The following is a 12588-nucleotide window of genomic DNA, read 5'->3' on the forward strand; positions in this document are numbered from 1 at the left end:
GTGCGAAGTGGAGACGATGAATTATGGAAGGATGCTCGTTTCTCATATGAATTGCAGTGCTCATTCAAATGTGCTTCAGCAGATTTCACAGCACCACATGCAGCTCCAGGGAACGGCAGGAGAACTGGGGAGAACTGGGACAGGAGGGCAGCTGTGAAGGGGAGGTGGTGTGTTCTGTGAGTGGGATGTCAGCTCTGGACTGCTGGGAGGGAGGGCAGAGATCTCTCAGGGAAGGCCAGTGCTGTGTGTGGGCTCCAACGGTGCCTCAGAGCAGCTCTGCACTGGAGGGTGACAGACACAGTGTTTAGCAATGCAGGGTGATTTGTGGGGGCACGTTCTGGGTGTGAATATGGAACAAACGCAGTTGCTTTTCGGCATTTTGCTTTGCTTTCAAAAGAGAAGTTCCCCTATTTTCTGCTATAAAAGGAAGCTATTGGTGCCCTCATTCCCTAAAAGCTCTGGATTCTCTCTGACAGACTGTTCACCCTTCAAAGGAGATACCAAGGCAGCTAGAACATTGACCAGCTGATATCTTGGAAGCCTCAGTTTTGTAACTCCTTGCAGCCTGAGGTTTGGATACAGCTAATTCACTTGCTGGGTGGTTGTTGAGGTTTAGGCTCACCCAGCAGCCAAGCCCCACACAGATGCTCTCTCACTCCCCCACCAGCACAACTGGGGAGAGAACTGGAGTACTAAAAAGCCAGAGAACTCGTGGGTTGAGATAAAGACACTTCAGTAGGAAAAGCAAAAGCTGTGCAGACAAGCAAAGCAAAACAAGGAATTAGTTCACTGTTTCCCATGGACAGGCAGGAGTTCAGCCATCTCCAGTACAGCAGGGCCCCATCACATGTGATGGTGACTTTGGGCACAAACACCATCACTCCAAATATCCCCCCTCCCTCCTTTTTCCCCCACTTTATATGCTGAGCACGGTGCCACATGGTCTGAAATATCCCTTTGGTCAGTGGAGGTCACCTCCTCCCAGCCTCCCATGCATCCCCAACTCCTTCAGGGTGAACCTCAGTCCTTTCACAGCTCTCTGAAGACAAGCTCAAGTCCCTAATTATTGCCTAATAGTAATGCTCCAGGTCTGACTCTCCACCCCTCATTCTCCATTTTCAGCAGCAAGAGAGAGGACAAATGGATTGTTTCTTCTGTATTGTTCTTGAAGCAGAACATGAAAAGAAAGACAACCTGGCCCTTCCCATCCACAGAATTATCCTGACAGCAGGGCTATGGGATTGGAAGGAAATGCTCATCAGAGAAAATTCCTAGCTTTTCTCTCCAACCATTCTACTCCACCCAAATCTTAGGAGACCAAGACATCAGAAGTCAGCAGATTCTTTTGGTGAAGCAAAAATCAGATTTTGTGAGACCTGTTTTTGTAATGAGTTTCTTTAACATTTCCTTTTGGCCATACTTTCAAAATAACTGACAATATCCAGTCACCATCTGTGACCAGCACTGAGCATGGACATGGTCCTGCTCTGTCCTCCTGCTCTCCACACATCTTCACTGATCTGTTGTTTATTGTCTTAGCTTGCACTCTCTTTGAAGCCAGGCTGCCTGTTTGGGCTGGGTGTGCACTGTCTGGCACAGTGGGACTGCCTCAGGGCAGGTATTTTCTGATCTCCACAGAAGCTTTATCAGCATACAGGGGATGTCAGTACAACCCTGTCACACCTAGTAAATGTGTTAATTGAGGAAAAAGTGTTCCTGACTATGGCTTAAATTGGTCTAATTCCCTATCATTGTTTTTCAGTGCCCCTTCCAACATCAGCACAATCATCCACATTTTGTACTTACCTGAAGATGCAAAAGGGGAGAACATCCATTTTCAGTGGAAACAGGATTATGTTCATGCTGGTGATGTGTATGAAGCCTGTTGGGCATTGGACAACGTCCTGATCATAAATGCTGCTCACAGAAAAATTGTACTAGAAGATAATCTGGATCCTGTGGATACTGGCAACTGGCTTTTCTTTCCTGGGGCCACAGTTAAGGTTAGTCTCATTTTCCATGGCTTAATGTTACTATTACTCTTGTAAGTAGAAGAAGACAGTGACATCTAACCAAACTGTGATCACAAGGGTGTTCAGGCAACTCCATCTGCTTGTAGCACTGGGCTCTTTTCAGCTTTGTTTTCACCCTTTCTCCATCCCATTGGGGCTCTCTATGCAACTTTTCTGCCATGACCAAAATCAAAACCATAGCAGTTTATACTGTCATGTCAAAGATCATGCAACAGAAAATGGAAAACAGCTTCCTTTTAGCAAAACAGTGCAATATTTTTGAAACAAATTCAAGTTGTTAGATATTTTAAATACCTGCTTTTTAACTTGTTCAGCTACAGCTATTCACTTCATGAATCATCACAAAAAAATAAGGTTTCCCAATTTTTCTGTCTGTGAATTGTAGCATACATTCAGGTAGTGCCTGCTCCTTAAGATTCTCTTTTTCAATTTGATCTTGTTTTGATATGTGAGATACAGCAAGACCAAGACCCATTCTACCTTGAGAAAAGCTCTAAGGAGCCCACCAAGATTTCTGTGCAGAGTACCTTCACATACAGAGTTGCTCAATATTTGGAAAACAGCTGGATCCTTGCTGTCTGTGTTTCACAGCATCCAGAAGTTCAATAGCTGATGACTCTGGTTTCATCCTATTTTCATTCACAAAAGCAGTTTTGGTGTCATGGTTCATTTATGATGTTGTTAATGACTTTGGCAATTGCACAGGAAACAGATGTCAAGCACTGAGGGCAGTAAAGAGTTTGGTTTTGGCCTCATTCTTATCCCACAGGACCTGATAAAAATGGCTTCAAATTAATAGTTTAAGAAATAAATATTCCCATTAACCTATTAATCATAGTGCCATCCTATTAACTGGTGTTTTTTTGTTGTTTTTTTTTACTTTAGCAAGGTCATTTAAACTACATTGGCAAAGTTTTTACATTAGATTTTAGATTCAAATAATGACCTGCATATTTAATGAATATTATGTGATTGGTTAACACCTGTTGTTTTGTCAGTCTGGATTTTGAAATCCAGCCCACATATGTGAAGGTGTGAAAGAAAAGCAAGGATTAATGTATCACTTTTACTTTTCTCAGTTGTCCAAGCCTAAACGCTGCTTGCTCTTTCAGAAACATGTATAAACAACACCTAAGCTTTAGAAAATAAGCCTCTTTTTTTGTTGCTGTTTATGATTTTTTCTTTTTTTTGGTTGGTTGTGGAAGTTATTTTGGGGTTTGTTTAGTTAAACTCATCTAGTTTGTGCCAATACACAATTAGAGTTTATGAAAGACAAATGACCTAAAACTGGAGTTCATTGAGAGTTTCTAGACAGAGATCCAATAAAGTTCAAGCCTTATATGAGACATTAGTGAGGTTTCACCAAACTGCCATTCCTCCAAGCTTATCTTCTGTTTTAGGTATGAGTGAAAGGTGCAAATGCCTATTTCCAGCTGACCTCTGAGTGTGTGTAGCCATTCACACCAGGCTGAGGCTATGGTGTAGGCACACTAGATTAAGCCTGTGTGTAAGGCAGGCCTTTAATTCCTCATGGGACCCTGTAATGTGTCTTTATTGTCACCAGAGCACTCCTTCACTCATTTCATTTTTAGCTCTTACTGCAATCTTCCTCAGATTTTCAGGAACAATCTTGCCAAATATAATTTGAACAGATTTTGCAATGTGAATTTCATGTTATGTCAGAAGTAAGACTATAAATTGGGTCAAGATTTACATCAGATCAGCATAAAACCTGTCGTAGCATTCTAACACCAAGAAAAATTTTTAATTTTTTTTTACTTTTTTTTTTTGCTTCTCGTGTTTGGAATATTATATAAAATTTTACAAAATCTTTTATTATTTTCTTTAAAACTTAGCTTTACTCTCAGTTCATTACAGACATATTTTTTTAAATTAGAAAGGCAAGAATCCTTGTAGATTGTGCTAATGAAATGAAATATGGCATAGAGGAAGGCTATAGGAGATTTCTCTATCATAGCCAAAGTCATTGGCATACAGAATAATAATTGAGAAACCCTAATAGCGTTACAGGGGCAGCTTCCATCTCAGATAATTCTACTTCCCTTTTTTCTTCAAGTCTTTTTGCTTCCCAGACAAAAAGGACTTCCTAAATAGTTCTGATCTTTGTTCACAAAGTCTGTATAACAATTTAAATTTATTCTTTACATTTTTACTAAGAGATCAGCAAGTTGTGGTCTCACGTCTGTCTGCAGCTCTCCCATGAGGGGAGCAGAGGGGCAGGTACCAATCTCCTCTCTGGTTTTATTGCTGTATCATGCTACCTTTTATAACTCTCACCTATGTACTGAAAGTTCCCACACTCACTATCACGATGCCAAACTACATTCCAATCTCACAAGACCTTTTCTTTGATACCCAAGCCTGTTTGTGCCATACAAGCTTCAATTCATATCTTCCCATCCTTTCTCAATTAATATTTTAGAAAAACTAGCCCTAAAAATATTTCTTGAGGATCTAACATGTAAGAGATCAGGTGACTGACAGCAAATGACATAGCAGAGTTTGCATCCACCTAGGCAGATGCTCTCCTCTCAGAGGAGTGGTGTCATCCTTGGTGCCTACTGAGTCCCTGGTTCATCTTTAAGGGTACATTCCTTGAAGATAACACCACTGCAGTGAACAGTGAGAGTATTACTGGGAAATCTGCAGCAATGTGTTCACTCCAGTTTGGTGGGTTTGGATGCTGCGTTCTCCATAAACACTGTGAGAACTTTCCTGTGCCCAGCTTGGGAAGGAGTTTCTCCTCCTCTCCCAGTCTGCTCAAGCTTGGCCCAGGGATTTCCTTACTTTTGGTGCTATCCTCAGGAGCAGTTGCTACTTGTTTGAAAGCACATGGCTGGTTGCAGACGCAGCTGGAGCTGGCTACTGAAATAGGATGCAAGCTGAGAGAAAAGCCGTTGAGCTTGTGCGTTTTGGTTTCAAAGAAGACAGCAAAAGGCAAGAGAGATGCCATTAGCAAGGCCAAGCAACCCTTAGGAGATTAATTGGATCCACTGGAACGTGTTTATCTGTGCTGGACTGTGTGGAAGAGTGTTGAATAGGATAAATTCCTGACTGGGTTTCAATATTTTCAGTGACAGCTCTGAGCATGGTCTTGCAGCTGAGCATGGTTAGGACATTGCTCTGGTGATTGAGATTTCTGAAACGCCTGGAAGAATGCTATGCTTTGTCAGTAGTGCTCCTTGGAGCTCTACTCCTGTGGACCAGAAAAGTGATTTTAACTTTCATTGGGCACTTCATATATATTGTGTATTTGACCAGAAATTGCTGAGTTTTGAGATACATTTGCAAGTATCTCTTTTGTTTTCTCTGATTTCCCTAGTCCAAAATTGGTTGTGCAAGTTCTAACAGGAATTTTGAGAAGGGAGACAACCTCAGTAGTCTTAGAGTTCATGTTTCTGCAGTGCTTTGATTACACAAAAAATAACCTTGAGACCAACCCACCCGTCTCTGGAATTTTTCCACATTGGGAAAGAGCAGTATGGGTCATTAGACACCCCAGAATTTCGATGTATTTGGTCATGGTGTGTTAACCCAGTGACACTTGACATCTTTGAGAGGAGTCAAATTACGGAATTGCTGTCTCACAGTTGGTGCAGTCACTCTTCATTTGGGGGCTGAAGGTTGCCATTCAGCTGGACACCTTGGTTTGTTTGGTCTGCAGGGTTTGGGGGCTACACCTGAGACTGTTGGTGCTGAGCTTTGTGTGTGCAGCCTGGCATGGGATGGAGCAATGGGGTCAGGTGTGTGCCAGCCTCACTGATCAGGTTGGGTTTAGGACTAGGGAATGGTAACTGTTCCATGTTATTTGCTACTGTGGGCATGACCAATAAACCCTGAAAATATTCCAATCCCAGTAGCCTGATTTGGTAAGCCCTTTAAATAACAGGTCATCACCATTCAGTTCATTTTCATTTCCCAGGTATGCATGCCAGTGTAGCAGAAGAGAAAGTTGCATAAGAAAAGAGTGAGAGAAATAAACACTCACACTCAGAAAGATATGTGTAAAGGACTGTGACCTTTTACCACACCCTGAGCAGAGCAGGGCTGTGCACGTCCTAGATCTGCAAGTCCTTCCTGAACCTGCCTTGTTGTGTTTTGCTGAGCAGAGAAGACATGCACACAGGCCTGGGAATTTGGCAAAAAGGAAGGCTGATTAAGCTATTCAATCCTCACTCGTTCCAGAGTAGATTTCCAAATGTCTGAATACTCTGTTAATAAATGGAATGGCTTTGAATAGTCTTCTTCTAAAACAAACATTCTGATCCACATATATATATCTTTTGGGTATGTTTGTTTAAAATAAGCAAGATTTTTTTTCCTTTTATTTTGCTTTTAATTCCTGCTTTAAATATGTTCAGGTATCCATTTTCTGAATCAGTTCAAATGTATTTGTTTGAAGGAGGAGGGGTGATATTCTATGTATGCCAGTGTGAAAATGAAATTGCTATGACTTTATATTGGTCAAAATTACAAAGATGTAGATTCTTCTGACAAGATTCCTTTGTTTTTTGTATAAGATATAACAAGGCAGTATTTGGTCTGTGGGCCAAACCCAGCCTTCTTAGCCAGCTGCTTTGCCTCGCAGGAGCCCTTATCCACCCCATCTTCCTGGGAAGAGATGGGTAGACTTCCTGCTGCACCTCATCTGAGACATTCCTGCTTCTCTGTGGGTGGAAGGAGGAGTGTCAGAGGGTAGGAGAGCTGAAGAAAGCAGTGCAGGGTGCACAAAACCTGTCAACTGGCTCCCTTTAGATTGTGGCCATTGTGAACTGTGCCCATGAAAATGCGTTTGTATATCCACAGGGCTGGATCTAGCCTGTGGATGGAATTGCTCTTGCCTGCTTGCATTTTATTTGGTTGGTTGGTTTTTATTTGTTTTTTTCTAATAATCATACTTGTAATTAAAGTAATAATACTTAGATACAATGCCTAGGAGTTCATTAGAACTGACAGGTGGTTGGCTGTTGTGCTGTGAGTCATTTGGGCAGCTGAGAATTGATGTTGGGCAGCAATGCTGAACCTACACCTTTCTCCATGCCAGTTCCCCATGGCTTGGAAGTGCTGGGAGGGATGGCAAGGAGCCAGCATTAACTCTGAGCTGGCGTCAAAGCACAGGGGGTCTTTCCTGCCTCCTGGAAAGAAAGAATTTGATCTTCACAGGTCACTGTGAGATGTACATCAATTAAAAAAAACATGAATTGACCCATTAGATGCCGAAGAGTAGAAACGATTTTGCTTGGTTCTTTCTCACTCTGATTTTACAATGGTGTAAATGCACACCACTGCTTTCAGAAGAGCCAGTGATGCTCAGGGCAGAGTGCTCCAAACATTGGTATGCCATGGTAGGATGGAGGAATGGTTCAGATCATGCCAGTTAATGAGTCATCAGCAGTGCTATTGGAGTTGTATAAACATCATGAAATGTCCTAGAAAACTAAGAACCATACAAACCATATGAATCACTCATAAACAAGCAAAGTGTTTTGAGCATTAGCCTTTGAATAACAGCCTATAATCGGAAATTATGAGTGAAAACACACTTTATAAAATGTTCCTTTCTACATCACACGACAAGTTTCATCCTATTGTTTTGGAAAGCCACTAGAACCCTCTGTGCTCCTGGTCTGCTTGTGCAGCCAAGGTTTTGTTCTGTAGCCTACATTAAATGATGTAAAAAACATAGCACAGGGGAAAGACTAAAGCTCTGTTTTTCTCATGGGAATGTATTCTAATCACATTGTGTTGTTTCCTTTGGTTAAAGAAGGGATTTCAGGCCAGGAGCATTAACAGCTAAATTCACAGAATTTAGAATTTGAAGTTGTCCACAAATTCTGTCACCATACCTTTGCTGACTGAGACATTGTACACAAATGATTTTATCAGGACTTAATCTATCCTTGTACCTGCTATCATGTCAGAATTTTAAAATTTCTAAAACCTGCATGACTCGTTTCCAGAAAGATACAATATCTAATTTATAGCTCCATTGACAATGCTGCTTCAATTAATTTTCTTCATCTTTCTTCTTGTTCCTCTGCTTCTCATGTCTCATCTGTTTGCATTGCCTAGATTTTAATTAAAAAATCTCTCCTCTCTAAGGAGCAATCTGAAGTGGCAAAAATAATCACTTAAAATATTACAGTCATTAAAAAATTGGCTGCGGTCAAAGCCACGCAGTTTAAATTTGCCGACAAATGATACTTTAGTTCCTTTTTAAAGTGCATTTTGTATTTGAATAGCATACGCCAGCCAGCCTGGCTATCAGAGATGCTCCTCCAGCTGGGTGGGCTGTGTGACAACTCCTTAATGGGGGAAATTGATGGCCCTCTGCTTGTGTAGAGGTGAAGGCATACTGGGCAGATTTCTTTCCATCTGCCATCAGCCCTTTGCAAGCTGGCACTGCCCAAATGCCCAACACATTCATTCCAATGCAAGAAATGTCGCCAAAAAATAAATTGTGAGGCTACAGCTGTCTGAAAGAATCATCAGGGTCATTAGGCCCAGGGGAGATAATATGAAGTGGAGCATCGGTGTTCATCACTCATAAAAAGCTAATTAAATGATGGTAAAGATGACTGTGAGTGCTTTAAAGGCATAGAGGTGAACAACGTTTTCATGGGAGTGCAGGAATGAACCTCAGGAAGATGATATGCAAGACCTCAGCCAAAAATCTGTTACACTGAGGAATTTCACACTAGTGTTTCCTGTTGATGCTTTGCCGAATGGCACAGTTGTATCATTTAGTTGCCCTCTGTTCCACTCTCCAAGTAAAGAAATCCCATACTGTAAAGCCAAGAGGTATTTATTGATTCACACATTTGACTTGAACAACCAGGACAGAAGCTGGCTTACATGAACTTCAGTGCCTCTGTTTACATCCCTAATATTTGTCTTTTGAGTTTCTAAAAATCTTCAGGGCTGTGTACTTAGCTGCAACTGTGACAGAGGCTGATCAGGTTAAGGCTTGTTCTGCTTCCCATTGCAGGGTGAACTGGAGATCTCCAGATCCTCCTAGCCAGGAGGTCACTCTGAGGGTAGCTGATGTCTCCTTGCATGGTGCTTGCACGCAAGTCTTTAAAAATACGGAGATTGTTCAGACACGTTACATGATGTGGGATCCCAGATCTCACCTGGGGCCCTTAAGCCACTTGGATGCTGCAGAAAGTTGGTCATTATTTAGTTATGAATTCTTAAAGAGATCCAGTTGTAAAGTGCCTGCTTCACCAAATCTGACTTTCCTGCTTTTGCTGACCAATGGTTTTGAGCAGTCTCAGCAGTTTTAAATAATTCTACTTCTCATGTGATCAAGAGGTTTTCATAAAAGAACCTAACATCTGAGAAGTGTAGTGTAGGATAAAGAGTTTGGCAGGCTCTTGACAAAAGTTTGATTTTTAAACCATACATTGGTCTCTCTCCCATTAACTAATGTTTTCATAATATGCTGTAGAAATGTCATATGAATTAGTAAGACATGCTGGGTCTTTTAGACAATTTGCCTAACAACTCTACTGATAAATCAGAAATATTCATAGACAACAGGAGTTTTAGACTGAAAATGTTTTTGGTTTTTTTTGTTGTTGTTGTTGTGGTACCAATGTAGCATCAAAGAGCCCTGATCAAGGAATATACCATTGCTGCTTCTCCAGACACAAACCAAAAAGATAGCCTGTGTCCCAGGACATTGCCACGCATTTATAAAGCAGGGAATAAGATGGGGATGGGCACATGCAGAAGTAAAAGGAAATACTGCAGGAGGGGAGAATGCTCATCCTGGTCATCAGTGCACTCTTCAGTGTAATCATTGAGAAGGCTTGCTGAAGAGAACACTGAGGAAGTGCCTGAATAAAATAATGTGGGAATTTGACAAGAGCAGTGGGCAGAATGGGCAAGGGCATGCAAGTTTTGTTGTCTTACCAGCACATGTAGTGACAAGCATTGACAAGCAAGGAAAAGTGGCCCACAAGATGGGGAATATGGGAAATGGTGGAGGCAGGTGAGGATGAGCCATGCAGGGCCTTGAAAATGGGGAAAAAGCTGTGATACAATACTATGCAGCAAATAAACTTCAGAAACACAGTGAATTCAGAGTGAAGATTAGATTGAAAGTAAATCCAAGAATGTTGAGATTCTGGAATACATCAGCCAATTTTCATTTTGCCCTATTCTTGCTGAGCAATAGCTTAACAATTACAGCTAGTGAATAAGGTTGTGCCAGATTAAACTAAACTGTTTTTTGGGATTTTTTTCTCTTGGGATCACCACAGACGCTGAACAGAACCTGGCTTATTTCCTTTTGGCAACAGGCAGGAGTTGTTTATTTAGGAATACAACAGTTTACTTATGGCAGGCTGATAGTCCCATTCCAGCTGCAAACAATGGGAAACAGCTACTGTTGTGATGTGGCTTCATTCAAGCACCTGTATTATGTTCTATTATATAGGTGATCTGGGAGTAAACTTTGTTAAATTATGTTTATCAGATTTATCAAAGAATTTGCACTCTAAATTAACTTTTCCTTACAAATTAGTTAACGTTTCAGTGTTTTAATTTTCACAAGGACACACTAAATGTTCCACATGCATTTAATCCCCTTTAAACAAAATTGAACAGTGCTTGTGTTCTGGACCTACAGCTGATGCTTCCATGGTTACAAGGACAAATATCCTATAATTTGCTTTCATTTTGCCCTTTTAGTTACAGATTTTGTATAGCAAGTTAATTTCCTCTTATTTGATAAATTATTTAAATGCAAATTAAAATTAATCAGAACAAATTTAATCTGGAATTCATAAAAGAGAACCTTGCAACTACCTAATTCACAGGATCTACAGTTTAGGAGAACTTAATCCAGACAGTTTTAAAACTCATTATGTGTCCATTCCACATTTTTAACCTCTTGAGAATAACAAAATAAACACTTGTGAAATTCAGTCCTTAACACTGAAAGTATGTAGACTTCCACTGCAAGTGTAAAGCCTTTAATTTGGGAGGAGATAGCACTATGTAAATTGTACTTCAGGGGTTTTTTTCTAACGACTTGAATTCAAATCTTGGGTTGAACCCAAGAGAAAATGAGTCTGATGGTTTCAATTCTGTATTTAATCTGTTCAAGCCCTAGTGCAAACCCACAAAGTAATCCAACACATTCAGCAGCCTTCTGGATGCTGAACAAGACTGAGAAGGTAGCTGGGAGCAATGCTGCTGAGGGACCATCTCCTGCAGAGCTTCTTTTGCTCCTGGAAAATTTGGCTGAGTGCTCTTCGAGGTTTTTCTTCCCTCAGCAGCCCACCAGGTAAAATAAGAACTGTAAAAGCAGTGACAGATAGTAACTGCTTGGAAAGTGAAAAGAAAAAAGGGTGATGGTTATACAGAGGGTGGTGGTTATACAGGCAAGGTCCATGTGGCAGGTGGAGAGAATAAGATCATGAGTGGAGGAGCCCTGGCCCTTGCTTGGGCAGCTCAGCTCATGGAGTTCATCCACATCTGCTTCTCCCATGGGCAGGTGTCCCAGGTCCTGGATGGTGGCACTGGGTGCAAAACCACACAAGAAAATGGTGGCACTCCCTCAGAACTTCTTTAAAAGCCACATCTCTGTTTAGAGCATGCTTCTCTTTCTCTTAAAAGGCCATTAAGGTCAAGAGTTCCTATTACGTGTTTCATAGGTATTTAGAATAACAGGGGAGTTAAACCCCAGTCTGAACTTCTCTGCGTAGCTGTTCCACATGAGCCAAAGCTGACATGAGCAGATTGTGATTTGAGCCATACGTTGTGTGGTTCATTAACACATAAAATATGCATAAAATACATATTCATAGATACTGTGGAGCTGTGTAGGCATAAATATAACTTTAAAGAACTAATTAAATAAATTACGATTTTCAGCTTTCGTACAGGGTTGATCATACACCACTGTATAAATAATTATTTCTACCTCCCCCCTTGCCAAACTGCCCACTTATTTATCTTGACAACCTAAATGAAAACTCCATTCAATAAATATTCTTCTAGACAGCAGAAGGATGTACAAATATTGAAAGATAATGGGGTTGTATCTGGTTTGTGTTTATTTTAATAGATGGTTTTCATGAGGCAAGAGATTACTAATTACATACCCACTATCAAATGCATACTTACACATAACTTAGCACCTGAGATATGAGTTAGACTTATAGAGGATTTTCCAATGCTTGTATGCAATTTTAATATCCAGCTCAGTAGGATCTATTTTTCTATTTGTTTTCTGTGATGAAGGGTTATGTATAAATTTCAACAAAGTTTTAGCCTGAGTATTTTTAGTGTATTTATTTGGCTGCCTGCAGATAATAAGAGTTTTGTGGAAGATTTATTGGCAGATAAAGGATACTTCATTTGTGTTGAGCAAAGGAAGAAAGTTCTTAAACTCAACAAGTACAACAAAGAAATTAACCTTAAAATTCTGATGTTAGCGATACCTATGAGTGTGAAGGTTAAAATCAGTAAACAAAAGCAATTTCTCAGTCCATTATAAATAACTGTATAGTACAACTGCTGT

General features: G+C 40.6%; 1 protein-coding gene across 1 annotated transcript in view; it reads left to right on the forward strand.

Moving 5' to 3' along the window:
• RELN (reelin) overlaps positions 1-12588 on the forward strand; it is a 274215-nt gene that overhangs the window by 148790 nt on the left and 112837 nt on the right. The window contains exon 10 of the mRNA XM_062490818.1: positions 1763-2003. Within this exon, the coding sequence (XP_062346802.1) occupies positions 1763-2003 (241 nt within the window). The remainder of the gene's footprint in view (positions 1-1762; positions 2004-12588) is intronic.

Source organism: Cinclus cinclus, chromosome 4, assembly GCF_963662255.1.
Source record: "Cinclus cinclus chromosome 4, bCinCin1.1, whole genome shotgun sequence".
NCBI classification, from domain to species: domain Eukaryota; kingdom Metazoa; phylum Chordata; class Aves; order Passeriformes; family Cinclidae; genus Cinclus; species Cinclus cinclus.